This window comes from Macrotis lagotis, chromosome X (assembly GCF_037893015.1).
Source record: "Macrotis lagotis isolate mMagLag1 chromosome X, bilby.v1.9.chrom.fasta, whole genome shotgun sequence".
Lineage (NCBI taxonomy): Eukaryota > Metazoa > Chordata > Mammalia > Peramelemorphia > Peramelidae > Macrotis > Macrotis lagotis.
This window is the reverse complement of record NC_133666.1, coordinates 634,032,024-634,058,983: the sequence shown is the minus strand read 5'-3', so window position 1 is coordinate 634,058,983 and position 26,960 is coordinate 634,032,024. Positions and strand designations below refer to the sequence as shown.

General features: G+C 44.0%; 2 protein-coding genes across 3 annotated transcripts; one reads left to right on the top strand and one right to left on the bottom strand.

The window, feature by feature from the left end:
• On the top strand, positions 1 to 13,715 carry CREB3L3 (cAMP responsive element binding protein 3 like 3). The gene is made up of 10 exons (XM_074204026.1): positions 1 to 186; positions 1,215 to 1,349; positions 1,601 to 1,892; positions 2,324 to 2,433; positions 3,051 to 3,182; positions 4,478 to 4,584; positions 6,207 to 6,275; positions 7,516 to 7,600; positions 8,999 to 9,095; positions 10,493 to 13,715. The coding sequence occupies exons 1-10, from the start codon at positions 76 to 78 to the stop codon at positions 10,678 to 10,680; spliced, it is 1,326 nt and encodes a 441-aa protein (XP_074060127.1). The 5' UTR covers positions 1 to 75; the 3' UTR covers positions 10,681 to 13,715.
• SIRT6 (sirtuin 6) lies at positions 12,824 to 24,717 on the bottom strand. 2 transcript variants are annotated; one of them, XM_074204029.1, is made up of 8 exons: positions 23,018 to 24,440; positions 21,863 to 21,990; positions 20,427 to 20,609; positions 19,214 to 19,273; positions 17,877 to 17,972; positions 16,658 to 16,738; positions 15,342 to 15,465; positions 12,824 to 15,219 (listed from the first exon to the last, which is right to left on the bottom strand). In XM_074204029.1, exons 2-8 carry the CDS (start codon positions 21,937 to 21,939, stop codon positions 14,935 to 14,937), a joined length of 906 nt encoding a protein of 301 aa, XP_074060130.1. In that variant the 5' UTR covers positions 21,940 to 21,990; positions 23,018 to 24,440; the 3' UTR covers positions 12,824 to 14,934. The 2 variants fall into 2 exon arrangements, with proteins under 2 accessions (XP_074060130.1, XP_074060129.1); XM_074204028.1 differs by lacking the exon at positions 23,018 to 24,440 and adding an exon at positions 24,504 to 24,717 and having other exon boundaries at positions 12,825 to 15,219.
• Between the last annotated feature and the right edge of the window lie 2,243 nt (positions 24,718 to 26,960).

Here is a 26,960-nt window from a genome sequence, read left to right as displayed (position 1 = left end):
TAGCCCTCACCAGAGTGGAAATGTCATAAAGTTGAGCTAGCTAGAGTTTGGCAAGCAGTTTAGGGGAGGGAATCAATGCCTGGTGGTTTGGAGAGCTGTGATCCAAAATTGCCCCTAGGGTGGGGAAAGGAAGAAGAAACCTGTCCTGAACATCCCCTCCTGCATGGGGACTTAGCCTCAGAAAAGGTGAGGAGGGGTGGAAGGTGAATGGGACTGGAGGAGTGGGAACACTTGAAAGTCACAATCTCTCTAGGTTTCAGTTTTCACTATTTAAGTGAAATTTATTTCATCTATTTAAGGCAGGCGGACTAGATCATCTCTAAGGATCCTTCTAGTTTTAGAGACAATAATCTAAATTTGGATGGAACTCTCTGGAATTTAGGGCCAGGAAGCAGCTGTCATAGGTACAGAAGTCTGCATGAAGGCAGGGGTCTTGAGCTAGTATTAAAGCTGGGAAGGAACTTAGGAAACAAAACTGTTAGCATTGGGCAGGCCCTTGAAACAAAGGATATTAGAACTGTCAGGGGATTTGAAGATCTTCTATGCCAACCTCCTCATTTTACAGGGGGAACTCGGGCTCAGTGACTTATCCAGAGTTGGACAAGTGAGTTTTTGCTAAAAGGGGGAAAAGGATGAATGTCTGTACATCCTTTTCTTACACTAAGTTTTCCTTGGCTACTACCAATCTCTTATTCCCTCTCTGGGAGCACAAGACATATGAGTGGGTATCTACAATGTTTGGCAAAATACGCAGTCAGGCCTGTGGAAAAGGCTAAGGGGGTACCTACTTTCATTCAGTAGGGAAAAAGAGACATAGATAGAGAAAGAGAGAATAGTATCTACTACTTCTATAATCCTTTATATACATGATCTCCTTTGAGTTTTACTACCTTCTTGTGAGGAAGGTACTCTAGGCAGAAACATCCTTATTTTACAAAAGGGGATTTGCCCAAGATTCCACAGTTTACTAGGTCCCTGAAGTGGGATTTGCACTCAGCCCTTCCTAAATCTGAGTTCTGCACTCTGTCTACCCTGCTTTTCTCCAATAAGATGACTAAGAACTGAGAGTGGGAGCTCTGGGTGGTGCTGGAGGTAAAGGGTTCTCTGTCTTTGGGGGTACCAATCAGTCTCATCTCTCTAAGGAAAGCTGAGTCTGGTCCAGTACCTTGAGGGGAAGGCAGGGAGAGGTGCCGTAATGCCCTTTTCCTTCTTAGTTCCAGATGGCTTCTTCCTGCCCCATGGGGTCTGTTGACAACCTGGAGCTTCTAGACCTTCTCTTTGACCCACAGGATGGGGTCTTGTGGTTCATGGAACTGGGAGACTCTGACTGTGCCCGTGCTGAGGACCAAGTGAGTTCCTCCTCACACCACAAGCCCTTGGAAGGAAGACTTCCTCCCAGTTGAATCAGAGCAGAGCCAGATCTTCTGACTCTCAAGCAGAATTATACAGTGATCTAGAATCAAAGGAATCTTAGAGGGCTCTTCTCACTGTCCCGCCCCAAGCCCCTCAATATCTGTTCCATTCCTGACAAACAGTTCTAGAGCAGTAGGGAGGCTCACACCCTCTTTATTTATGTTTTCTTTTTTCTTTGATTCCCCAGAAGACCCAGCTGGCTCCAGAATCAGACAAGTTCCTTAGCTCCATCTTAGGATGTGGGGACTCTATCCCCAGCTCCCCTCTGTGGTCACCAGCTGCCAGTGACAGTGGGATCTCTGAGGACCTGCCTTCTGACCCCCAGGATAGCCCCCAGTGCTTTCAGGCTGGAACCAGCCCAGACGGCCACCAAAAAGCTTCCCAATCTTCCTACTGTCATGTTGGCCCTTGCTCTGGTCCCACTGGGCCAGAAGGGCCAAGAGCCCAAGTACTGGAGTCATCTGTGTCCATAGATCTAGGTGAGTGCTGGCATTGACCTAGGTTCTTTATGCGACCCTATCAGAGGATCCCCCTGCCTGGAAGGTTTTTCACTAGATTGAGAAAGATTAGGGATAGGAAATGGAGGATCCTAAAAATTAAACTCAAGGAAATCCATATCTTTTTAAAGAAGGATAATTTGGCTATGGGAAGAGGGAAGGATATTTGATCAGTAAAGAATAGTGAGAGAAGATAGCTTTCAGAGACCTAGAATGGAAGGAGTCCCTGGGCCTTTGGTTGGGAAGGGTCCAAGTTTCAGAAAGGCTTGGGATCAGAGGAAAAGATAAAAGCCCCCATTCCTCCCCAGATTTGGGCTCTGAGAAATGACTCCTGGCCTGATCAAGAATGAAAGACCTTATAGCAGATAATAGTCCTAAGAGGTCGCTTTTCTTGCCTATTTTCCCTGGGGCAGAAATGTGGAGCTCAGAAGGCATCTTCCAAGACAGCCCAGAGCTGAGAGGTTCAACTCCATCCTGTAACCTCACAGTCAAGGACCTGCTTCTCTCCAGCAATGTAGACATGGTGAGCTCCTTCTTCGTGGTGTCCAGTTGTAGCTACTTGTCCTTTACATCCTTTGTGGTAACCTCCCATGAAGAACCCCCGTTCCCTGAATCTTGCTCCCCAGCCTCTCAGGTGTTCTTTTCCACATTTAGACCTCAATGAGTCACAGAAAGTTAGAGCTCGAAAGCCTTGAGGGATCATAGAAAGAGCTAGAAAGAATGTTAGCGATTAGATGAACCCTCTCTTGTGCCAAATAAGGAAGTCAAGGTCCAGAGCAGGGGAGAGACCAGCCAGCGGCCAAGGAAGGCCTTAAACCTAGCGATCTTTCCACTATAACAAAGCTGCCTCTTGGCAGATGAACCAACTGAGGCTTAGAGGTGAAGGCTACCCATTAGGACCAGTCAGTGGCAGAGAGGGGACTTGAACCCAGGGCTCCTGCCTCCTAGGTTAGGGCTTTTTCTACCATGCTCCACCGCTCCCTTTGACCCTGAACCTTCAGCCTCATTGGCATTAAGCCCATCTGCTCCCTCCCTCCTCCCCCTTGATCTCCCTTGCCAGCCTGGGCTCTGCATAAGCAACTTTGGGGGATGGTCCTGATCCCCTGACCGTTCTCTCTGGGACTTTGGGTCTGCCTGCAGCAGCAGCAGGGATCTCCAATTGTGCAGCGACCCAGCATTGGACACAGCCAGGAACTGGTCCTGACTGAGGATGAGAAGAAACTCCTTGCCAAGGAGGGCATCACTCTGCCCACACAGTTGCCCCTCACCAAGGTGAGCCCCTCAAGAGCCAACATTCTGGACAGCTCCCCAATTCTACTTTTGGGAATTCTCCCAGCCCTAGAGCTAGGCCCAGTTACCAATCCTGATCAGGGAGAACAATTCACCTCTCAATTCAGAGCCTTTTAAAGTTTGTAGATAGCTTTCTTTGTAAGTCTATGAGATATTTAGAGCCATGAACATCATTGCTCCCCATGTAAACGAGGGGCTTTAAAGTCAGAGATATGAGGTTACTCCAACAAAGTTACATGGCTAGTCATTGAGGGGCCTGGAAGTAAAATCCAGGACTTCTCATTCTCAGTCTAATGCTCCATCTATTTAATTTATTTTCATGAAACATTCCATGACATGACATTTTGGACCTGGAGGACAATTTCACAGATTATCTGTTACATGGAGTTATGAGACTGGACGGTTCTGAACTCCAGTTCTGAAACTTATTGGTCACGTGACCCTGAACAAATTTTGTAGCTGCCACAGCCTCATTTCTCTCTTTCTTTCTTTCTTTTTTGCAAGACAAATGGGGTTAAGTAGCATGCCCATGGCCACACAGCTAGGTAATTATTAAGTGTCTGAGGTCAGATTTGAATTCAGGTACTCGACTCTAGGGCCGGTGCTCTATCCACTGTGCCACCTAGCTGCCCCCAGCCTCATTTCTCTCATCTTGTAAAATGGGGGTGGCACTTTGGGCCCCACAGAGTATAAAAGGAAAAATAAATCTATAAACTTTTTAGTGGTACTATTATTTTGGTGGGCTCAGAGGAAAATCAAAGTGACAAACTGTCTCACTACAGAGTTAGGTGCTTAATGTTACCTCTCTCAGGAGCACTGTTTAACATAGGGAATAAATTGGTAATTGGTGGGATTTCAGGTGACTCTGGAGGAGACATTTTGATGGAGAGTCTTCCAGTTGCCCCTCACCACCTCCTAGTTATACTCTCCTACTACCAGAGAACCAACTGTTCCTCTAGGCAGCTGGTTGGCTCTTATCTCTTTGGTTATACTCTTTGGAGACCAGGACAACAGGTATGGGAGATGGGGTTTCCAGACACAGCAAATCAACAAACAGAAAGTACTTTGGTCTTGTACACAGTTGCTCTCAACCAAAGAGATAAAACAAAAGAGATAAAAAAATCACTGGACGTGAAATTAAATGTCTGAGAAACTGAGAAATTCCAGGAATCTCCTGGTAGGCCCACATAAGACAGGGAGACTGGGATCCTGAGAATTTGGGATGGGGGGGTCTTGAGTTGCCAGTCCCCTTTACTACTCCATGTTCCATTTGGCAGTATGAAGAACGGGTGCTCAAGAAGATCCGAAGGAAAATAAGAAATAAGCAGTCAGCACAAGAGAGCCGGAAAAAGAAGAAGGAATACATTGATGGGTTGGAGCTCTGGTAATGAACTTCCCTGACATCTGTTCTGTGCTAGGAGTAAATCTATTTTTCAGACTATTTCTTTCATACTAGGAATAAATCCATTTTCCCCAAACATTCCTAATAGGGATGGCATGCCAAGGATTGTTGCCCCCATCTGACAGATGAGAAAACCCAGGGGTAACCTTAGAATTCATTTAGTGTAATCAGATTTGCTAGATAGGAAAATGAGGCCCAGAGAAGGCAAAGTGATTTATATGAGGTCAGTGGCAGAAGAAGGATTAGAACCTAGATCCTCTGACTCATGGTCCTTTTTTTTTCACATTACTACCGGACCTTTCTCCACATTCCTGTGACCTCTCTTTTATTCACCTTAATTACCAAGGAAACCTGGGTCAAGCAAGACTACAGATTCTTTGGGGAGGGAGTTAGAAAGGAATAAGAGATGAAAGAGGAAGATCCATTGGGAATGTTTAGCCCAAAGAAGAGCAGATTTAGGGGAACATAATCACCTATTTACTGGTCTTTAATTGGCTTGGAGTGTCCCTCAAGGCTATTTTCTAGGCCATTCCCCTCTCTCTCTCTTTTTTTTTGTAAGGCAAATAGGGTTAAGTGGCTTGCCCAAGGTCACACAGCTAGGTAATTATTAAGTGTCTGAGACCAGATTTGAACCCAGGTGCTCCTGACTCCAGGGCCAGTGCTTTATCCACTTCACCACCTAACCGCCCCTCATTCCTCTCTTTATACCCTCTTCTGTAAATGTCATAAATTTACTTACACCTGTTCAGATGATTCCCAAATGTACATGTCGAGAGTCCTAACCAGGCCCACATCATTAAATGTCTATTCTATAGGCATCTCAAATTCAATGCATCTAAAACAGATTTTCTTATCCCTTTTCCATGCTGCCCTATCTAGCTGTTTCTACTTCCATAGTATCTCCTGCATCCATCCCTTTCTCTCTATTCTTAAGATCACTACTCTGGTTTATACTCATTACCTCAGACTTGACCTATTGCATAGTCTCCTAGTTGGTCTCTCTTTCTCTGTTTTCTTAAATATATGCTGCTTCCAAAGAGATTTTTCCTAAAGCTCTGCTCTGACTAGATTACTTCATTACTCAAAAAACTCAGTAGGTTTCCTACAATCCTTAGAAGAAAATACAAACTAGGAGCCCCTCCATGTACTTTAACCTAATGCACTCCCTCATGTTTCTCCCTATTCAAATTTTTAGCTTCCTCCAAAGCAAAACTAGGATTTCTATTGCTTGACACCAAAGGTCAATAGTAGGCGTAATGAGTAGATTTTGTCCTAGCTGTCTATTGGGTAAACCATTTCAACTTTCAGTCTCAGTTTTCTCATCTATAAAATGAAGGGGTTGGACTAAATGCTCTTTCAGGGACCTTCCAGTCTCTAAGAAAATAGGATGTCTCAGAAGGAGGGGCTTCCAATGCTAGAAGACTCATTGGGGCTTTTGAAGGGACCTTTTGCTCAGATCACAGCTCCCTTCTGCCTTGAAGTGAAGGTGGGAAGGATTCCATCTTGTCTCTAGACCTCATTACCTGGCATCTGAACTGGGAGCTCTTGGGCCTGCCCATCCAGGAGTTGTGGCTGAATGGCATCTCCAATCTCTATTCTTGTAGCATGTCGAAGTGCACAGCCCAAAACCAGGAGCTTCAGAGGAAGGTCTTGCACTTGGAGAAACAAAATCTGTAAGTGTGAATTCTCCCTCCCTCCATATCACCAGGTTCAGGGAGGGAAGGTGAGGCTGGCTCAGTCCAATCAGCACCAGAACCCCCAAAAGAGCAAGGTACTCTAGGCTAGTCCCAATTTCATTTCAGCCACATTTCCCCCATTCTCTGGTTCCCTTATCCCCTCTGCCCCAGCCAGTTCAGACTTTTACTTGCACCCAATAAGCTCATTATGGTCTCCTCTCATTAGGAATGTTTCCTTTCCTCATTTTTCAGGGTTCAGCTCAAGTTCCATTTTCTTCAGAAAGTCTTCCCAGATCCTCCTTCCCCAAAACTCTTTTCTCTGACCACCTATCATATTTATCTTCCCTTCATTTGGGACTGAACACACCAAGCCATGTATCTGGAACTCTTTTTCTATTTCTTTTAAATTTCTGGTGTATTTGTGTCTTGTCCCAGCCCTTAAATTGCAATATCTTCAAGGTTGATCCTAAGTTGTCTCCTTTAGTACATTCCTGGGAGAAGGGGGCACTCAATAAAAGATCAGTGAACTAATTGCTCTCTCTGGGGCTTGAAAGGCAATTCTAAGAGTTGTCTGAAGTTTCCTGTATGCTCAGAACTGTGGAAGATAAAGGGAATTTAGAATTAACTGGAAGCTGTCACTAGGCCCTGCCACCAAGGAGTTAAGAGTCTATCTGGGGAGACATGACTTATCCATGAAACAAGGAGAGAACCATAGCTCACATGAATAATCCAGTGAGTGTCTGTGGTTCCAGGACCAGACCAGCTGACCTTAGAAAGGTCTTCAGCACAAGGTTGGCTACCGGGGGTAAAATGTTCTGGTCAAGGCAATTCATAGTGACTCAAACTCTAATAAAAAAGGGCTGCAATTGTGCCCATAGGAGGACCCCTACACAAATAGAATCATGAATCTTCTGATGACAGAGAAATCTGCCATCATGGTTTGGAAGCATAATTTGGAAGGTCAGACTCTAGGCCAAGCTCTGCCACCTCTTTGCCATATGTCCCTTTACCATCTTTGGGAAATAGCTTGGGAAGATTTCTTGAAGGAGGTAGGGATTGAACTGGGTCCTGAAGGATGGGATAAGATTACCAAAAACAGGGACAATGGGAAATTTGAGAGGTGGGAAGAAGGAAATCGATTAATAAATAGGAGGTAGAATGAGAATTACCTGGGCTTGAGATGCTTAAGTTTGTGCTCTGGTTTCATTAGATTTTTCCTTATATTACCTCCTTATAGATCTCTCATGGAGCAGTTGAGGAAACTTCAGGCCCTCATGGTACAGTCTACCAGCAAATCGGCCCAGACAGGCACCTGTATAGCAGTATGTTCCTTCCCTCCTACCAAACTTTTTTTTTATTACTTCTTCCTGGGACCCCAAGTCTAAACAGTGGAAATATCAGAAAGCTGCCCCTTACTGATCTATGCCTGAAGAAAGAGGTAGAGGCAGAGGATACAGGGGACATAGTCTTTCTATTTCAGATTTTAGTCCCAGGCCCAATCCAATCCAACAAACATTTGTTAAATCACCTCCTATATGCACGCATTTTGCCAGGTGCTGGGGATACAAAGGCAAAAAGAAAAACCATCCTTGACCTCAAGGTACTTAAATTCTATCTGAAAGGGCAGAAAAATAATTCTCACAGAACTCTACAGGTCCATTTGAGACTCTATAACTCAGTATGAAGAAATTGGAGGAAAGATCTGATCAACCATTTTTGGGATCATAAGCCAGGGATCACAGAAAACAAAATGTCAGAGCTGGAAAGGACCTGAAACCCCCAGACCAAGATCCTAAGGGCCTAGGACAGGTAATGACAAAACTGGAAAGGACTTTAGAAGACAGAATACCCAGAACACTGGGGCCTTGGAGGTCATCAGTTCAACTCAACAAGCATTTATGGGTGCCTTGAAGATACCAGGCACACAAAGCATAAATAAAGTAAAAAATGAGCCATCCATCAGCAAGGTGGCACAGTGCATGCAATGTTGGATGAGGAATCAAGACGACATGAATTTAAATCCCTTTTCAAGCTGTGTGACCTTGAGCAAGTCACTTAATTGCTGTCTCATCTTCCTCATCTGTAAAATGGGGATCATAATAGCCCTTAACCTATAAGGTTGTTGTGAGGATCGGTTAAGATAACAGGTAAAATTGCTTTCTACCCCCAAAATACTGTACAAATGCTAGTTATTATTTTGAAGAAGCTTACAATTTACTAGGACCTTGAGTCACAGAAATGTCAGCTCTGGTGAGATTGTGCAATATCAGGGCTGGACGGGGTCCTCAGAGTATAAAACAGAACAGTGTCTTGCTCATATGAAGTACTGGATAAATGTTTGTTGAATTGAATTTTAATATAGTCAGAGCTAGACTTAGTTGTTATATTGAAGAGGCAGAGTATAAGATCCAGAGACATGGACTTACTTGTAGTGTCAGCCAGTGTCTGGACTCCAAATCCAGAGCTCTTTCTAATGTATGGAGTCAAATTGGATTTAGAGACCAGGAGCTGGGGAAGGAAAGCTAGATGGTAGAATGACCTCCAACAGCAGCCCTGCCTGCCTCCCTAACCTTCTGGTCCTGTATTAGCATCATCACATTGCTGACCATTAGTGAGGGGAGGGCTGGGATTTCCCACTTTGTTCTGGAGTCAGTTCTGTAGACTTGGGATGGGAGTTAGGGGAGCCTTGCTCCCTGTGACCCTTGTTCTTCCCACCTCAGGTCCTGCTGCTGTCTTTTGCCCTAATCATCTTCCCTTCCATCAGTCCCTTCGCCCCCAACAAAACTGAGGCACCGGGAGACTTTATGCCAGTCAGAGGTAGGTCCCACCCCTTGGCCCCAGCCCTTATGGAGTTCTCAGTAGATCTCCCTTTTCCATTTCTGATTTCCCTTTGAGCACTTGGGGTTCCCTCCAACTTGACCTACTGAGGGTAAAGATTGACAGGAGCAAATTAGGGCTAAAAGGCTATATATTTTTTAAAAACTATATAGATTAGTATTTAGAGTTAGAAATTATTTTTAAGACATCATCTAGTTCAGTTCTCATTTGACAGATGGAAGAAACTGAGAGCTAGGTAACTATCCTAATAGTTGGGGAAGGGAATAAGCATTTATAGAGCACCTACCACATCTCAGACACTGTGCTATGTACTTTTCAAATATTATCTCATTTGATCCTCACAACAAACCTGAGAAGTAAGAGCTGTTATTATTCCCCATTTTACAGTCAAGGAAACAGAGATTAAGTGATGTGTCTGAGGTCACATAACTAGAAAGTGTCTGAGGCTGAATTTTATTTCAGGTCTTCCTAAGTCAAAACCTAGCATTTGCTCCACTGTGCCACCTAGCTAAATTATTAAATATTAAAAATTTTAAGAAAAATATTAAAAGCTTCTATCTTGATAGAACGTTACATCAAATATCTTGCAAAATCTCACAGCAACTCTGGGAGGATAGTGTTATTTTTTCATTTGAGGAAACTCTGTGTCATCAAGGCTAAGTGACTTGCTCAAGTTTGGGGAAGGGAACAGGATTCCAAATCTGAGCTCTCCCTTCTCAAGCGCCAATGATCCTGCCTACTAAGGTACTAAGGTACTAAGGTAACTTAGGAACTGATATTAAAATCAAGTTTCTTTGGCGGTTCCAAAACCAAAAGCTTTTCTACTTTTCTATTAACTTCAGTGTAACAGTGAGCTATGCCTTCATCAAAGCAAAATGTACCTATCCACACCTTTGGCCAAAAAAAATCTCCAGTTAGTAGCCTGCCCTCAGTGTGACCTTTCCCCATTTGGCAGTGGTGGTTGGTAAATGCACCCTTGCTAGCCTGATGGTATCTGCCAAAGCCCGCCCCTCCTGTCCTAATTTTTGAGATGCTGGGTCACCTCCACTCCTCAGTAAGGCACTGGAAGACTGTAATGGAAGAATGATGATCCATCCAGAGAGATTCCTACTCTGGCGAAATCAGAGGTAGAAACCAAAATAACAAAAGCAAGTAACAATTTACATTTATAAGACAGAGCACTTTCCTTCACCCTTCCCCAGGCAGGCCTTGCGAGCTTTATTTATCCTGTATTTCAAAGGAGTAAAGAAGTTTATGGAATGGGCGTCTGGAGCTTTGCACTGGCTCCTACAGGGTCTGGGGCCCCTGCAGTTTTCCCTCCCTGCTTCTCTCCTCCTCCAACTCTTCCCTGACTGCCCTCTCCTTCTGCCACCTAGTATTCTCCAGGTCACTGAACGCCGACGCCGCCTCCCGGGTGTTCCACGCTCCAGGTCCAGGTGGGGAGGAGCTAGGTCCCCAAGCCCCTAGCCGCTGGAGTCGGTATCCCCAAGAGAACATCAGCCCGAGGCCCCTGTCCGACGCTGCCACTCCAGGCACCGGACACCAGCCGAGACACCGGAGCTGACGTCAGTGGCACTATTGGCCAGGGCAGAGCCTGGCCACGCCAAGGTTGGAGGATTGCTAGAGGCCGAGGAGGAGCTTTGAGAGACCCACCCCCAGGAGACCCCGCTCCACCCAGAGAGCCTAGGCGGTACTATTCCTACAGTGTTGTGGCCGAGATTTGCCAGCTCTCCCAGCTTTAAGTGGAGTGGTCCAATATGGGGCGGGTCCCTGATCTCTTGAAATTAAGCTACACCCTACCACCCTGGGCTGGACCCAGGTCACGAGTAGGTGGTCACCCCCTACCCCGCTTCATCTCTCCCCTGTTTTGGACTGAGACAAAGACTGAAACATACACAGACTTGCGTAAGACATTAAAAAAAAAAGGTGCCTTAGAGGTCAGTTAAAATCTGATTCTTCATGTGAAAAGACTGATGCCCAGAAGTGGGGCATCCAGAGAGTCTGGGACCTGGCTAGGACAGAACCAAGTCTCCTGAATCTCAGTTCAGGCTCCTTTATAGAGTCATATATTGCTACCAACAATATATCCCCAAGAACAAATGTATCCACATGAGTGGACTAAAGTACATGTCCCGGTATCCCAGAGAAAGATAATTCCAGAGTTCCCAGAAGTGAATAGGGGCAAATCTTGGATCTTGGAGGCTACCCTCATCTCCCAAGTTCTGCTTTTTAGGGGATCTTGTAGACTGTACCCCTGCAGCCTTTAGTTACCTTCCCTCCTCTTCCAATTCCCTGGAGATAGGATTTTTTAAGTTGAAGTGATTCCTTAATAAAGTATTTTGGCAGAAAGTAGCTAGAATGTTTCTGAGTTTGAGAAGGAGGGAGCAGTATGGCACATGAACTGTAGGATGAGATCTCAAGCCAAGGATGTTACTGGAGGAGAGTGTCTTAAAGATCTGAATCGCCTAGCCCAAGCATGGCAACACCTATTCTCTGTGGACTGGGTCTCCCTGGTCATCTTGGCATGTTCTCATTCTCTCCTCCCTATGTGACCCATTCCTCTTCCCTGCCACAGTAAACCTAAACTCCATCTCCCCTGAAGCTGTGTGGAGAAGAGACTGCAGGAGTTCCAGACTGATAATAACCATGTAGAGACTTTTTCAGGACCTTGGAGAGCGCAGCACTGCAGCTAACCAAGCGGGAGATTTGGGACCAGGTTCTTATTCTATCGAATTGAAAGCTTAGGGTTTGCTCTAATCCTCAAATTTTTAAATTGACAGTCTTAAGAGGCCAGACCACCTTCCACATATTACATAATATGTTTGTGACTAGAAGGACAGATAAGTTTGGACCAGATCTAAATCATAGCATCTTAAATGAATACAAGTAAAGGAAGAACAGACCTGGTCTGTTGTTCAAGGGGAAGGATCTCCCAGGTCCCTTCATTTTAGAGGTGAAAAGGAGAGATCTAAAAAGATTAACAGTCCTTCCCAAGGTCACAGAGCCCGAATGTGTGGCCAAATCCCCTAACACTAGTCCAGTGCTATTCACACCACAGTTCAGTTAGTTCCAATCTCTCCCTCCTCTGATTCAAACTTCCCCTTTCTTGCTGGAACAACACAGACAAGGGAAGGAGAATTCCAGAAGGTCAAAGTCCTTTGCTTGTTCCCTAGCCAAGGCAATATGCTTGGCACTATGAGGCTTAAGAGCCCCAATGTAGACTCCTGAAGTCTACATTCCTTATCAGGCTTCCTTATTGCTGTGAAAAAAATCTGGGTGATGGGAGGAAGGGAAGGGAAAGAGACAACAAACAGAATGACAGAGGCTACTTGGATCTTTCTGGAAATGGCCCTGCAGATCACAATTCTGAAACAACTGGAATCATTTCATATAGCCAAGTGCAATCCTCTCAATTCTGATTTTTTCAAAGTCACACAAGTGGTGACACAGACAGGATTTTAACCTGGGTCCTGTGGCTACAGATTCAGAGCTCCTTTAACATGTTCAATGAGAGAGAAGGAGAACAATTTCTGTAGTGAAGCCAGTCCATGGTTTGTACCCTCCTCAGAGCTGGCTTTTCTGCTGTTTCCCCACACACACAACACTTTCTTTCACCTCAGGTCCTTTATATATTGATGGGCTGTGCCTCTTGTCTAGAGTTCACTTCTTCCTCACCACCACCTTCTTTCCTTCAAGAGTGTGTGTGTGTGTGTGTGTGATACAGACACATACACATACACACACACACACACACAGAGGCAAGTGTTTTTATTCCCACTTTCTGGTTTCTGCTATCAAAATCTCAGGGATACCACCTCCCACTTGGTTGGGAGTAAAGTACAGGCTCCAAGCTGCCTGAGAACTTCATTTTCTTTTTATGCTATTTGCTTTCTCAGATCTCTCAATCCTGGGGTTCACTGGACAGAGACTACATAGAGAATGCTAGATGGAGTCCCAGTGGAAGAGTCCAACCATCTCTCTATGCCCCACTCTCCCCTTTCCTCCCTGGACAAATGTCTTCTTACCCAGGCCAGGGATAGAGTAGATTCACTGATTCAATTACCTCTAAAAGCCAAATCAACCCAAATGGATGAGATCTGCAGAAGCCTCCAAAGTAGAAATCTTAGGCCCTGACTTGGGGGGAAGGGTGGAAAAATGACTGTACTGAAAAGCTCCCCACCCTGGTCCCTAACACCAAGCCCACATTCAGGAGACCCAATTAGAAAGGCAAAAAGATCACACGTTTAGCTGGAAGAGACCTCAAAAACCATTTGAGCCATTCCTCTTGTTTAATAAGTAGAGAAGTAGATCCAAGGATGGAAAGGGATTTGCCCAAGGTAACACAGGTAGTATCCAATATAGACCTGAAACATCAATGGCGCTTTGGGACTTGATTCCCAAGTGAAAAGGGACAAATCTTGATCTTGGAGGCTACCCTTACTTCCCAAGCTCTGATTTTGGGGGAATCCCACAAATTCCACTGCAGTCTTATGGATGTCTTCCCTCTTATGCCAATTCCCTGGAGGTAGGATTTTTTTTATGAAGTGATTCCTTAATAAAGTTTTATTACTTCCCCTGACAGCTTCCTCACAAATTCAGGTACAATCTTTGGGCTAAAAGAGGCAGATGCTCATATCCAGTTGACAGGGAGGGAGGAAAGGCAAAAAGACCCATTTATATCCAAGGATCAGAATACCTCTGGTTTGGTAATGGAGAAGTTGTAATCTAAGAGAAGAATCTGGGGGTATTAAAGTCCTCCCACTACAAGAGGGTGGTTGGTCCCCCATCTCTAACATGACTGAGAAGACAAGATGGAGAAAGGAAATCAGGAAAGAGGGGTGAAAACAGAAAGGGAACAAAGAGAGGCTCAGTAAGGGCCTCTTCATGGAACACAGAATCAACTCCAAGTCAAAGTCTACCCAATTCTCATTCCTCTAAACCCCAGCAGGGCTAGCAGAGGTAAGAGACTTATTAAGAGCTGGAAATGGCCACAGATCCTCTCATGCTGTGTGCAACAGATACCCCAAGAAATTCTAACTGAGAGGATACACGTCAAAAGCAGGAACGATAGAATCAGAAGTTTAGAGAAAGGTGGCGTAGTGGATAAAGCACCGGCCCTGGAGTCAGTAGTACCTGGGTTCAAATCCAGTCTCAGACACTTAATAATTACCTAGCTGTGTGGCCTTGGGCAAGCCACTTAACCCCATTTGCCTTGCAAAAACCTAAAAAAAAAAGTTTAGAGAAAGAAAGAACTTCAGATTTACAAAGGGAAAAATGAGGCTCAGAGAAGAAAATCAGTCAGGGTCACACAGGGCTCCACAGACTATAGTGACCATAGAGAGAATAGTAGAGGACTGCAGAGGAGGCCCAGGAAGTTTAGAAATATTATTTTACAAACAATAGAATGGAAAGAAATTTTTATTATATTTTTTAAAAAAACTCTTGTTATGAAAAAAGAAATCAAATTTATTTAAAAGTAACCCCCCCCCCCAAACTTGGCCATTCCCATCATAGGATCATAGTTTATGGGAACTGGAAAGATCCCTCAAGATCTGCTAGTTCAACTTCATTTTACAGCTAATGAAACTATACGACCCAGAGGAGTGAAGCAACTTTTCCAAAGTCATACCAGATGGGATTTGAACCCAAGTCCTCTGACTGTGAGTGCAGTGGTCCTTCCACTAGATCACACTGTCACCAGGCCCGAGGGCTGGACAAGCTTGTAGATAACACTTGAGTGCACACCCTCTTTGTACAGTAAGGAAGACTGGGGTACAGGAGTGCACTGGCCTGAGTCCACACGCTGTCTCAAGCCAGTTCAGCTGGGCATAGGCTCCACCTTCACCCTCTTGGGCAGCCGGGGAGGGGGGGGCTGCTCCCGTTTGCCAGTTTCTTGCCTTGGGGGCTCAGCCTTGGGTGCTGCGGGCAGGGCTGGTGGGGTGGGGGACTCAGCCTTCAACTGTATTGGGAAGGGTAGCAGGGGTGGGGCCCGTTCCACCACAAGGGGCCCCTGCCACTCAGGGATCTCCAAGCACAGGTGCTTCATGAGCTTGACCATGACATCATCAACGTAGCCATGAATTCGAAGGTCAGCCTGGCGATCCTGGGAGGAAAGGGGAGGCAGTCCTAAGTGAGAGGAGCCTGATCAGGTAAAAGATAAGGCCCAGGATGCTGTTGAGTTCTGGGACCAGACCTTCTTATGGAGTGATGGGGCTAAGTACTCACGTGCTTAGTGGCTTGCAGGTTGACTATGACTAAGCGGCCTCCTTTGCGTTTAGTGAGCAGAGGCAGATTGCCACTGGGTCGGATCTGCAGTGAGGTACCCAGAGTGATGGATAGATCTGCATTCCTGGAAATTAAATGAGACAATCTCAGTCAACTCAGCTCCCTGTATCTCCGTGGATCTGGACCTTTCCTACTGCTCACAATGCTAAGATCACAGGACTAACTGAAGTTGGCACTGCCATGTTCCCAGGCCCCCGGCTAAAAACCACCCTCATCTCTGCATTCTCTCACTGCCTTCCTGCTCAAACCCTAAAAGGTTAGGGAAAGAATGCTGAAACTTGGAGTTGAGATACTAAGATTCAAAGCTGACTCCACACCAGCCAGAGCTTTTGTGTTCCTTTGCCCCTTGGGATTTTGAACCTGTTCTTCTTTGTCTGTTAAATGGGAGAATAACACCCATCCTGGTCTTTTCAAGCTGTTTTGTGAGGAGCAGACTCTGTGAATTTTAAAATGCTATTAGAAAAAATGTGAAGCTCTCAGTATTTTATCATCCAGTCCTTATTCTGGCTCCAGTCAGTCAGCCAGCCAGCATCTTAGAAGCAGCTCTCATGGACCAAGCACTATAAAAGAGGGTTCCTGCCTTCAAAGAAGCTGAGAGTCTAATGTGGGAAGCAACAAAAAACACAATTCTGTACAAACAAACTGCAGACAGGAGAGATGAGGAGAGAAACTAGCATTGAGAGGAACTGGGAAAGGCTTCTTGGAAGCCAGGGAAGGCCAGAGGCAGGGCTGAGGAGGGAGAGAAACCCAGGCAGCAGATACAGTCAGTGCAAACACTTGGAGCAGGGAGAGGGAAAGCCTGGTTCTAGAAGCAGAAAGGAGGCCAGTGTAGCAGCACTGTGGATAAGAGAGAACACAGGGAGTAAGAAAACTGAAAAGGGGATTTCAAACACCAAAAGAGGGCTTTGAATTGATCCAGGAGGAAATAGGGAGCCATAAGAGATAACTGAAAAAAGGAGCTACATGGTCAAACTTAAGCTTTAAGAAGTTTCATTTGACAACCAGAAGCTATGGCTAAAGTTCAGGCATGAGATGATGAGGGTTCGCCCCAGGTTGGTGGCCAGCCTGGTGGAGAGAAAGGGGCCATACTGCTTAAGACTTATCCAAAAGCCTCTAATCATCGCACTGGCTCTAGACTTTCCCCATTATCATTCATTCCCTAAGGTCAGAGATGCTCCCTGCTACCACCAATCCCAAAGGAGGAATAGAGAAAGGAGATGAAAGGGGGGGGAAGCAAAATACTCAGTTTATCAAACCTGCAGGCTTCATCAGCAAGGTTGAGGTCACGGTCAGGCAGAGAATCTTCCCAGTCCAGGATAGTGTCCCTCAGTTCTCCCCTATAACGGGCAAAGAGGAATCCCTGTGGCAAACTGTTCTCTTCCCTCAAGCAAAGTCAAAATGAATTGCTTGACCCTAAGCAGTAAGGAAGAAGCCAACTAGAATAGAATTGTTGGTAACAGGGTTCTACCAATTGACCTGAGATACTGTTCCTCTAAGAATGATTCCAATTAATGACAGGGCAGAACAGAGTGCAAAACATCTGCAGTCAGGAGAGCTGGGCTTGAGTCTCACCTGAGCCACTTGTCTTCTGGGACTGTTGGCACTAGTTCATACACTGCAGTTTCATGATCTTGGTCATCTTCAAGGATCCTTCCATAGTTAAACTACCCTGATCCTATCCTATCATTGCTATTCTGGTAAACACAATTATCATTATTATGCAATAAGAGCAACAGATATGAAGAGTATCTCTAGATGATATTGTTCAAGAGCAGAGGTATACAGAGTATGGATGAAAAGGTATTTGGAAAATAGTAACAAAATAAACATTAACAGAACATAGAAATGTTAAATTGTGGTTTTCAAAGTCAACATGTAGCCACAGAGATCTGTTTCTATTTGAATTTGACCTATCTGTCCATATACTACAAGTGTTAAGAGCATTATTCTCCCACTCAAATTCTCCTCTGTTGTGGCTTAAGTAGAATCTTATTAATAGAATCTTATCTTAATCTTCTTTTGCCTTTGCCTTCCCAGAACCACAAACAGTGCCTGGCTGGCACAGGGCAGGGGCTTGATAAACACCCGTTGATTGAAGGAAGGAGACCCTGGCAGCTCCCTTGGCTTAGACTGGCAGAGCTCCAGGTCCAGCCCACTCTAGAAAGACTCTGACAAGTGAACCCTGGACAGACTATGGGCCAGCCTAACAGCTGCCTTTCCCTGACCAAAGCCCCATGATGTCAGGGGATATAAGGACAGTGAATCTTTTTATATATGTGAGGAAATTGAATCACAGAAAAGTGCCATCATCTGGCTGAGGTGACACAATGAGTAAATCACAGACTCATCTTACATTAGAAGGAACCTCAGAGACATCTGAGAAAATTGAGAAGAGAGCAGAAATAACTAGAATGGATTTTCTCTAAAATTCCTTTCAGATCTCAATTCAGTTTCCCAAGGTCATAGGTCACTTACCTGCAGGCCCGAAGGCCTCGGACCTTTGCTACTGTACACAAGCGTCCTGTTGCCTTGAGGCCCATGCTGCCCACCACCACATCACGTACATACTGCCTAAAGAAGAAAATCCGGGAATGAGAAAGAGAAAGAGAGGACGGGGCAGATCTGGTCAATTTCCCTCGGACACATTCGTTCTTGAGTTCTCTTGCCAGCTCTCTCCTTGCTATCACATCCTCCCACTGGTCAGTCTATTGACCTCTCTGATACATAAACTCTTATCACCCTCCCAGCTTTACGTTCCCCAGAGCTTGTCAGAGCTTCTCTCCAAATGATGACTTCAAACAATTAAATTGCATGTGATCACTATAGTTTCCCATTATTTTAAGGATTATAATTCTTACTTTTAAGGAAACTTTGATATTATAAACTTAACTATCAACAATGTTTTTTTTCTATTCATGTGGGTGGGCACTTTCCTCTACAGGATACATCTCACAATTTATCTGTACCCTCTACAATTACAAATAAGCCAGGTGTGTTGTCAAGCCCCTATAATTCTACCTGAGCTACCTGAGGGTTAGGCTGGTGAACAGCTGAGCTCAGAAATTTTGAGTCACACTTGCAATAGTACAGTGATGACCCAGGTCATCACCAGACTAGGTGAGAAAGATTGGCATAAGGCCCATGAGAGACCTGGGCAAGATAGGAAGATCCAGTCTCTAAATAAACAAATGTATAAAGAATTAAATAAAATAACAAATAAAACCATACATTTCAAACTATCTATAGTCTTTTGGAAAGATGTACAAGTGGACACTGTAGTGTGTTAAGCTTCCTAGGTTTTAATTCCTTCCTCTGTGCAATGAAGAAGTTGGACTGAATGACCTATGAGGCCCCTTTTCATTCTAGTGCTATGCTCCCACAATCTAATTTGCTGCTGGATCTCCTTCCAATTTCTGTTAATGAGGATATTTCCAGATATCACTGCTGTTATTCATAATTCACACCATAGGAAATTTTATGCAGAATAGAACAGGAACAAATTACTTTAACTAATTAAAGATGGTAATCACATTTATCGAAATGGGTATCCTTCCATCAGGAACCATCATCAGAAACACTACTTCCTTCCGTAACTTTAATATGGAGGTCCCTTTTTAGCTATGGATCCTTTAGTAAGTCCCAGGTTTGTCTGTGCTCGTGGCTTAGGGAAGGGGTAGTAGGAGAGGCCCAGTTAAGAGGCTCTGGGATTCTTCTGAAGTAACTCATCTATCCTCCTCCCCCAGAGCTTCTTCCCCAATCCTGGCATGCTTCCCATCTCCCACCTTCCATCCACAGGTAGCTGGAGCACTCACGTCTTACACTTGGCACATTCTTCGACAAACATGTTCCCATGGAGTTCAGCCAGTTTGTCCCTGTGGAAGGATGATGTATGATGGGTGGGACCTTGGAGCTAGACCTTTCCTGGCCTTCAAGGTTCAGGGTATTCCACTACCTCTGACCTTGGGGAAGTTACTTTCCCTCTGTTTCAGTTTCTTGATCCACAAAATAGGAGTTATATACAGCCCTTACTCTTTCTTCTCCAAAGGGTTTAGAAAAAAGAATATAAAAAGCTATGAGAGTTATAACAATATGGAAGCTTATCACTAGAATCATTCCAGAGTGGGAAGGCCCCTCAGATGTACAAAGAGACTGAGAACTATTAAGTTATAGGTAGTTCTAAGGAGAGGGCTCCTTCATCATACCAGCCTCTTAAGGAAGTCTGGGCAGTGACCCTCTCAGGCATGATCATTGTCCATAGAAATCCTAATACTCTAAGATACTATCTTAAGCCTGGTTCTTTCTGACATACTCTGAATTTTTCCCCAGACTCACTCTATTTTGTTTCCTAGAGCTCTTTTCACCAAACACAAAGTCCTCTCCCTCCTCCATAGAAGGTCTTTAGATATTTCAAACTCCAGTTTAACAGTATTCCTGTTCAGTGGAACAAAATCGCCTCAGACCAGACTGTGTCTGAGAGGGTCAGAACCGACAATTATCATGCCTGAAAAAACAAACAAAAAATGTGTCATTTTGTCAAAGCCCAGACAAAAGATATGGAGGAGAGGCTGGAAAAATGGTGAAGGGGTCCTTATTCCCCTAAGGCAGGGGTGGGGAACTTTCATTCTGCCAAGGGCCTTTTGGTTATTTATAATATGATTCATAGGCCATACAAAATTATCAACTTAAAAATTAGCCTGCTATATTTGATCAAACATTTAATTAATTCATCTTTAAAATCCTCTGAGAGTTATTGAAATTTGAGTTTTGCCTGAGGTTGCCGTGGCAACTCCAGGCCAAAGGATTTTGGAGGGCTAGAACACAGTGAGGCTACAGAGTGTCAGACAGCTCCAAGAGGGAGTCTGATGAACTTTTAGGGGAAATGGAGGTTGATGGGAGAGGGATCTAGGCCCCAGGCTTGCCTTGGCACTGGATTCCAAAGAGAATATTCTTGCTTTCAGTTGGGCTGATATAGAGGGGATAGGTTGAAAGTATGGGAGAAATCTATAGTCAGAGAAAAAAAGATACCTGGGAAAGCCGGAGCGCACGTGCAATCCATCTACATTCTGGCTCACCAGGAATTTCAGGATACCCACTCGCTCCAGCTGTAGCAAGGCCATGTGGGTCTTAGAAGGCCGAGCACTCTCAAATGTTATGTCAAACTTAGGTGCCAGGCCCCGTTCCTCCATGGTCCACACACCCTGGGGGCCCCTGGAGTGAAAAAAGAAGGATGGAAGAAGGGAAACAAAGGAAACAGGGGGCTCAGCTGGGAGATCAATTCCTACCTGTGCCTTTCCTTAATTCCTGATTATGAATCTACCTCTTCTGAAGGGGAGAAGTTTGACCGATCCTTCACTGCTCATATCTTATACATAAAAACACTTCTTTAAGAATTTTTATAGGTTTTTGCTAAAAAATGTTATAATCATGCCAAATAAATTTCTTTCTGTCCATGACCAAAAATTTTCTGTAGATTGAGAAAGTGAATCCCCTACAACAGCCCCATGAGGGTAAACAGTGCAAGAATTATTATCCCCCCCTTTTTTTTACACATTAGGAAACTGAAGTTAAGGGATCTGTCCAATATCCCACAGATAATGAGTCAGAGGAGAACTTAAATCCAGATTTTCTCATGCCAAAACCAGTGCACTCCCCATATTCTGAGCCATCAGTGAGTCAGAAAGCTTGAGTCCTAACTCTTGACACTTACAGCTATATTATCCTAAGAATCACAGAGATGGAAGGGAGTTTAGAAGTCATCTTATCCTAATTCCCATCTAGTACAGAATTCCCCTCTTATAAGATTCCCAAATAACCATGATACAACCTTGGTTCAAATTATTTCCAGTGATGAGTAGTTCATTATCTTTTAAGATAGCCCAGGCCACTTCTTCCTTTTTAGGAAGTATTTCCTTATGTTGACACAAAATCTGGCTACTGGCAAGTTCTGTCCATTGGATCCTCTAAGGGCAAGTATAGAAAAAGTATCATGCAGATAAGTATAACTCTTCTCCCATAGGACAGTCCTTCATACTCTTGAAGACAATGATTCTATCCCTTTTCTCTCAGCTGAACTATCTTAATTTCCTCATCTAGTCCGTGTCTGGCATTTTCTTCCTTCTCTTACACAGCTCGGTCTAGCCACACTCAAGCTGGTCAGTGTCCTTCCTAAAATCCATAAGAAAGCATTAGACTCAAGGGCAAAACAATATTTAGATTGATTTGCAAAAAACACAAACAAAAACCAACAAAGACTGACTTTTCAGCCTGCTGCCTCACTAGTTCTCCTTCCCACCTGAGCTCTTTCCATGGAATCAGTTCAATGATCCCTCAGGGAGAGGACATTCAACAAGAACTACTTAACCAGAAGGAACTAATTTGGATGAGGCAAAGGATTTAGATATTATCCCAGGGAGGGAGTCCCACATTATTCTGACCACTCAGCAGTACTGTTCCCCACTCACCTGAAGTCTGGGATGCCTGAGGAAGTGCTGATACCTGCACCTGTGTGAAATACCACATTGGAAGACCTCTGAATCATCTGTGCCAGCTCCCATACTTTCCTGTCTAGCTCTTCAGGGGGGTCAAAGATCTATGAACAAAAAAGGACAGGAAGTTATTTGGGTACCTGCAAGGGAAAAGAGATGCTAATTAATCTGCTGTCAGGAAGGGTAGGACCCACATGCCCAAATTAAGGCAAGAGGCTAAGAAGTTAGTCAATTAACAAAAGTATCTTGAATAAGCATTGCTAAAAGATGAGTTAGGCCCAGGTCTGAATGATGCCAATGTGTTTCACACACAGTCTCTAGACTCACAGTTATCCATTATACCATATTACTGAAAGAAAAATGAAATTGGAATCATTCTTTCAAACATTTATTAAACTACCATTTGCAAGGTACCATGTTCCAAAAAAGGGAACATCAATGTATTTCAAGTGAGCTTTGTTTTAAAGTTTTGCATTCAGGGTTGTTTTTCCCTTTCAGTTACTACCCCAATGGTTTGTTTCCATCCAAAGGAATGGAGTGTGATAGCTGTGTAAGACAGAAAGGAGAATCTGCCTAGGAGAGAAAAGTATATGAGTTTATGAATAAAGGAGAATGAAGACAAGAGGAGATGGAAGAGTGATTAACATCTAATTAGTGGGATCCTTATGTGAGTTCATCTAAGTTATACATGTAATTCATTTGTTCCTTCTCTGCTCTAGCAGGATGGATTACCATCACATCTCAGGTCTAGTACCAGTGGACATGTCAGAGTTGATATTTTTAATAAACTGGAACTTGAAGGGAAGATGAGTCCCATTATTTGTCTAGAATAAATGACAGGACAAATACTTAATGTCAAACAGATCTAGGAATATTCATGGACAAAAAAACTCAATAGATTAGTGTTGACATCTCCCCCACCCCCAACACACACACACACACACACACAGAGTTTCATCCTAGATAAGAGGCATAATGTCCAAATCAAAGTGATATTTCCACTGTTCCCTACCTTAGTCAAATCACAAGTAGAATATTGGGTTCAATTCCAGGTATCATAGCTTAGGAAGAAAAATAAGCTAAATATCTAATAGAGAATAACCAAGTTTGAGAAGGGCCTCCAGATCTTACCTTAGGAGGATCAGATGAAGGAAGTGGGATGGTTAACCTGGAGAAGACCTAGGGAAAGAGGCCCTATCTTCAAATATCTGAAGGAGTACATATTGAAGAGGGATTAAATTTGTTCTGCTTAAAACTACAAGACAGTATAAGAACAAGAAATAGAAGATGCAAAAGGGTATATTTCAATTCTACTTGTTAAAAAGTTCTTTCTTACAGATATTGTTCTCATTCACCCATTCCATTGTGGGGAAGTCTTTACATGCTTTTGACAGACACTCCCCTACCCATTGACATTTTGAGGCCTCAACCTGGTTTAGTCCATCTGCTGAGACAATTTTGCTAGGGTATGATCACTATGCTTGCTATAGTTTCCTGGAGTCATAGGTCAGAGTTGGGTGAATGAGGTGGACATCAAAAGTGGGTGAACAGCCCTGAAAAGGGCTTAGCTTCACTTAGATCAGAGGCGCTGGTTCTCCCTGTACAACCCATATAATTAAGATTAATATATAGAGAGTCCTTTATGAAGTAGGCTCTTTATACATTTTATTAGAAGGTAAGGTTCAACTTTATCAGACGTCTTTCAGCAAAGATTGGAATGGTCACTCGGTGAAGGTGTGGTTTTTAATACAAGTATAGTCAAAGTGGATGGCCTATGAGATCTCCTACATGAAATACTGGAATTCTGGAAAGTTTACATTCTGATTGGCAAAGGAATTTCAAACTTCCTCCAAACTCCTCAATTTACAATTATGGAAAATAAGCTCCAGGGAAGTTAAATGATTTTTTTCTAAGTAGTAAAAAAGCAGAGCTAAGATTTAAATTCAGGTCCTTTGACTCTACATTTAATAATACTATTCTACTCCTGGGTTTTAAAGAGGTCAAAATCTAGCAAAAGAATCATTTTATAGAGGAGGCCTTCTAAATTCTTTGATTCATTCCTTGTTCTAGGTTCTTTAGAGCATTGATATTCCATCTCCTTTCAACTCTGATATTCTATGACCTGAAGTCTCCTGTTATCTAGTCAAAACAGTCTCTTCCTTATCTCTCCACTCATAAACCTCTTTTCTTCATATTCTGACACATAAAATAAACACATATACATGTGTATATATATACACAAATGTGATATATGCCTCTATACATATATCTATCTCTTTCAGGGTCCAGCTCAAATTCAACTCATCAACAAATATTAAGCATCATCTTTGTGGGGGGGGGGCACACGTCGGCTATGCTTTAGCCTAAATACTTGTTATCTCTTCCCTCCCTCCCCTCCCCCAACAGACTATAAGCTCTTTGATGAGTGCACCGAGGCCATAGAAGGCAATTGATAAATGCTTATTGATTAGTTGAAAAAACAGTAAGCTTCCAGCTGATGCAACACATCAAAGAATCTAAAAAACTTCTGCTTTCTCTTGGGAGAAGGAACAAAAATAGTAAGATACCCTTGTCTCCTTAAGGATTCCCAGTCCCTCCAGGCCCCGCCTGGCCTCACCTCGGGGAGCCCGCACTTGCCCTTATCCGCATAAGGCGAGAGCCCGGCCGCGTAGTTCACCGACATCGTCCCCCAAGCCGCGGCGCGGCCCTGCCCGGCCCAAAGACCACCCCCCTTTCCACCGGCCCCTACAGGTTCAATAAAGTTTTCCTTGTCCAGGATGCTTCCGCCGGAAGCGACGGCCGGAGAGCATGGTTTGGGGATGGGGAGTGGGATAGGGAGGCGTGGTTAAGGATCTGCGCCTGCGCACTGGTGCCACGGGAACCGAAGCGCCGAGGGCCATCTTAGGTACTGGCATAGCCAGGCTCCACTCCCGGGAAGGAGGGAGGCCAAGGTGGGCAGTGAGCATGCGCGGCTCAGAGCGCCACCTTCGACTCTAGACAGTGCCTGCTCTGACCCTGCCCGGGGTGGAGGCGGGAGAATGGCACTGGGGCTGTCTGACCGGCTGATCCAGTGGGTGCGACTTGGGGGTCATCCTCTCCGAAGGGTGTAAAATGGAGAAGATGCTCGTCGGGTATAAGGAGCCGGAGGAGGAGGAGGAGGACAGCTCGGAGGCAGAACCGCCCGAGTCCTTCCTGACCCTGTGCCCCTCCCTGTACAGGTGAAATCACAGGTTCACCCTCCCGACCCCCCAAAAAGCTTCTCCTTGCCTAAGTTGAATGTAAAGCATTCCATAAACATCAATTATTATGACGAATAACGGAGCAACTGTTAGATTTTTTTTCCTGCATTAGAACCATAAACATCCATCTGTAGTTTCATGGCATTGTACTTTTTCCATCATTTCCCCCAAATTCCCTCCCACCTAATTTAAGACTGTAAAGAGAATTCCAGAAGTGGGAGTAGCCTCAGAAAACATTTAGTCTAAGCCAACTGTATAAGAATCTACAAAATTGCTGACAAGTCCCCTTTGTGGGTTAGAAAACACTTTTCTTGAAATGGCCCGATGAAGAAAGTAGTCTATTAAACACTCTAACACCTCAAGGATCCCTGATTTAAAAGGTTTGGGTGCTCCCTCCTGCAATGCCATTCACACTTAACACCTCAATACAAGTGTGTTGGGAAAGTTTGGACAGTACCTTATTGCAGATAAAAGATAATAATTTTTTTTTTGATAGAGATTGTTTTTACCTGGGCAACTGCTAAAAATCTGCCTCTCTGACTTCCACCCAGTAAGTTGTCTCTTCTACAAATTAATACTTGAAGACAAGGAGCACCCCGGTGCCACCTCTTTCCAAAGTCTCCTAACAGAGTTTCAATTTTTGAAAAGTATCCTCAAGTTATCAGACCATATTGAGTCAGTCTTTGGTCTCATCACCTCTCCCTTCCCCCAGTCAGGAACTGACTTTCTAAACCTCAGTTTACTGGTTTAAAAATGTCTCTCCACTAAAGTCCACAGGCCTGCAGCTAAGGACTTCATTTTAATTTCCATTAAGAACCTCATGGTGACATGGAAATGTCCCTGAGCTTTCCAAGCCTATGTTTGCACAACCCAAGTCCTGGAAAGTTTTGACTGCTGGGAATACAAGTGCTAACTGGTGATAGGAGAGGCTTGAAAGCAGGTAATTTTCTTTTTATTCACAACTCAGAACATTATCTACTATGGCAGAGTTTCTCAAACTTGTTTTACCCCTGAAATGGTATTATTTATTATATGAGCATATAACATTAAGTTTAATTTTGGAACACTATCAAAAAGAAAATTTATACATGCATAGTTTCCCTTTGATAAGAACAAGTGCATATTTGCTTTGTTTTGTTTTTTGAGAGTAGGTCTCCTTTTCTTGTCCAGACTAGCAGTGCATCAATCATTCATGCATCTGATACTAATGATGATTGGCCCAGACACTTTATCCACTTTCTTTTTCCAATATGAGGCAGTTTTCCCTTCCTTTGATATCCTGGTGACCCTCTGCTCTAAGGCACTCACCACACTGGTACCTGGCTTAGGATGGGCACCCTACTAACTCAACCTACTGCAACTCAGAACTCTTGAAGCCTCAGCCTCCCTGATAGCAGGAAAGACAGATGTTTTAGCAGACAATCTGTACTTTTGCCTACTCTTTTGCAAAGTCAAGCTCTGAGGTGCTTTGAGATTAGTAATAGACAAATGTTTACCTTGTGAATAAATACCACTCTGCTAGGTAAAAACAATCTGTATCAAAAAAATAATTTATTGTCTTTTATCTGCAATAAGGTACTGTCCAAACTTTCCCAGCACACTTTTATTGAGGTGTAAAGGGAGTGTGAATGGTATTGCTGGAGGCAGCACCCAAACCTTTTAGATCAGGGATCCTTGAAATATTAGTGTTCAATAGACTACTTCCTTCATAGGGCCATTTCAAGAAAAGTGTTTTCTAACCCACAAAGTTCTCAAGATACTGGAAATATTATTAATGTTATCCACTCAATATCCATAGTCATAGACAAGGATGAAGCTAAGGGAGAGATTTTTAC

What these genes read in the sequence shown, in the direction of transcription:
- CREB3L3 (XM_074204026.1), top strand. Translation starts at nt 76, where the DNA reads ATGCCTGGTGGTTTGGAGAGCTGTGATCCAAAATTGCCCCTAGGGTGG. An exon ending in GGGACTTAGCCTCAGAAAAG is followed by an intron (nt 187 to 1,214) that starts GTGAGGAGGGGT and finishes TTTCCTTCTTAG; the next exon opens with TTCCAGATGGCTTCTTCCTG. An exon ending in TCTCCAGCAATGTAGACATG is followed by an intron (nt 2,434 to 3,050) that starts GTGAGCTCCTTC and finishes GTCTGCCTGCAG; the next exon opens with CAGCAGCAGGGATCTCCAAT.
- SIRT6 (XM_074204028.1), bottom strand. Translation starts at nt 24,569, where the DNA reads ATGTCGGTGAACTACGCGGCCGGGCTCTCGCCTTATGCGGATAAGGGC. An exon ending in GCAAGTGCGGGCTCCCCGAG is followed by an intron (nt 21,991 to 24,503) that starts GTGAGGCCAGGC and finishes TTTTGTTCATAG; the next exon opens with ATCTTTGACCCCCCTGAAGA. An exon ending in GAATGTGCCAAGTGTAAGAC is followed by an intron (nt 17,973 to 19,213) that starts GTGAGTGCTCCA and finishes TTTCTTCTTTAG; the next exon opens with GCAGTATGTACGTGATGTGG.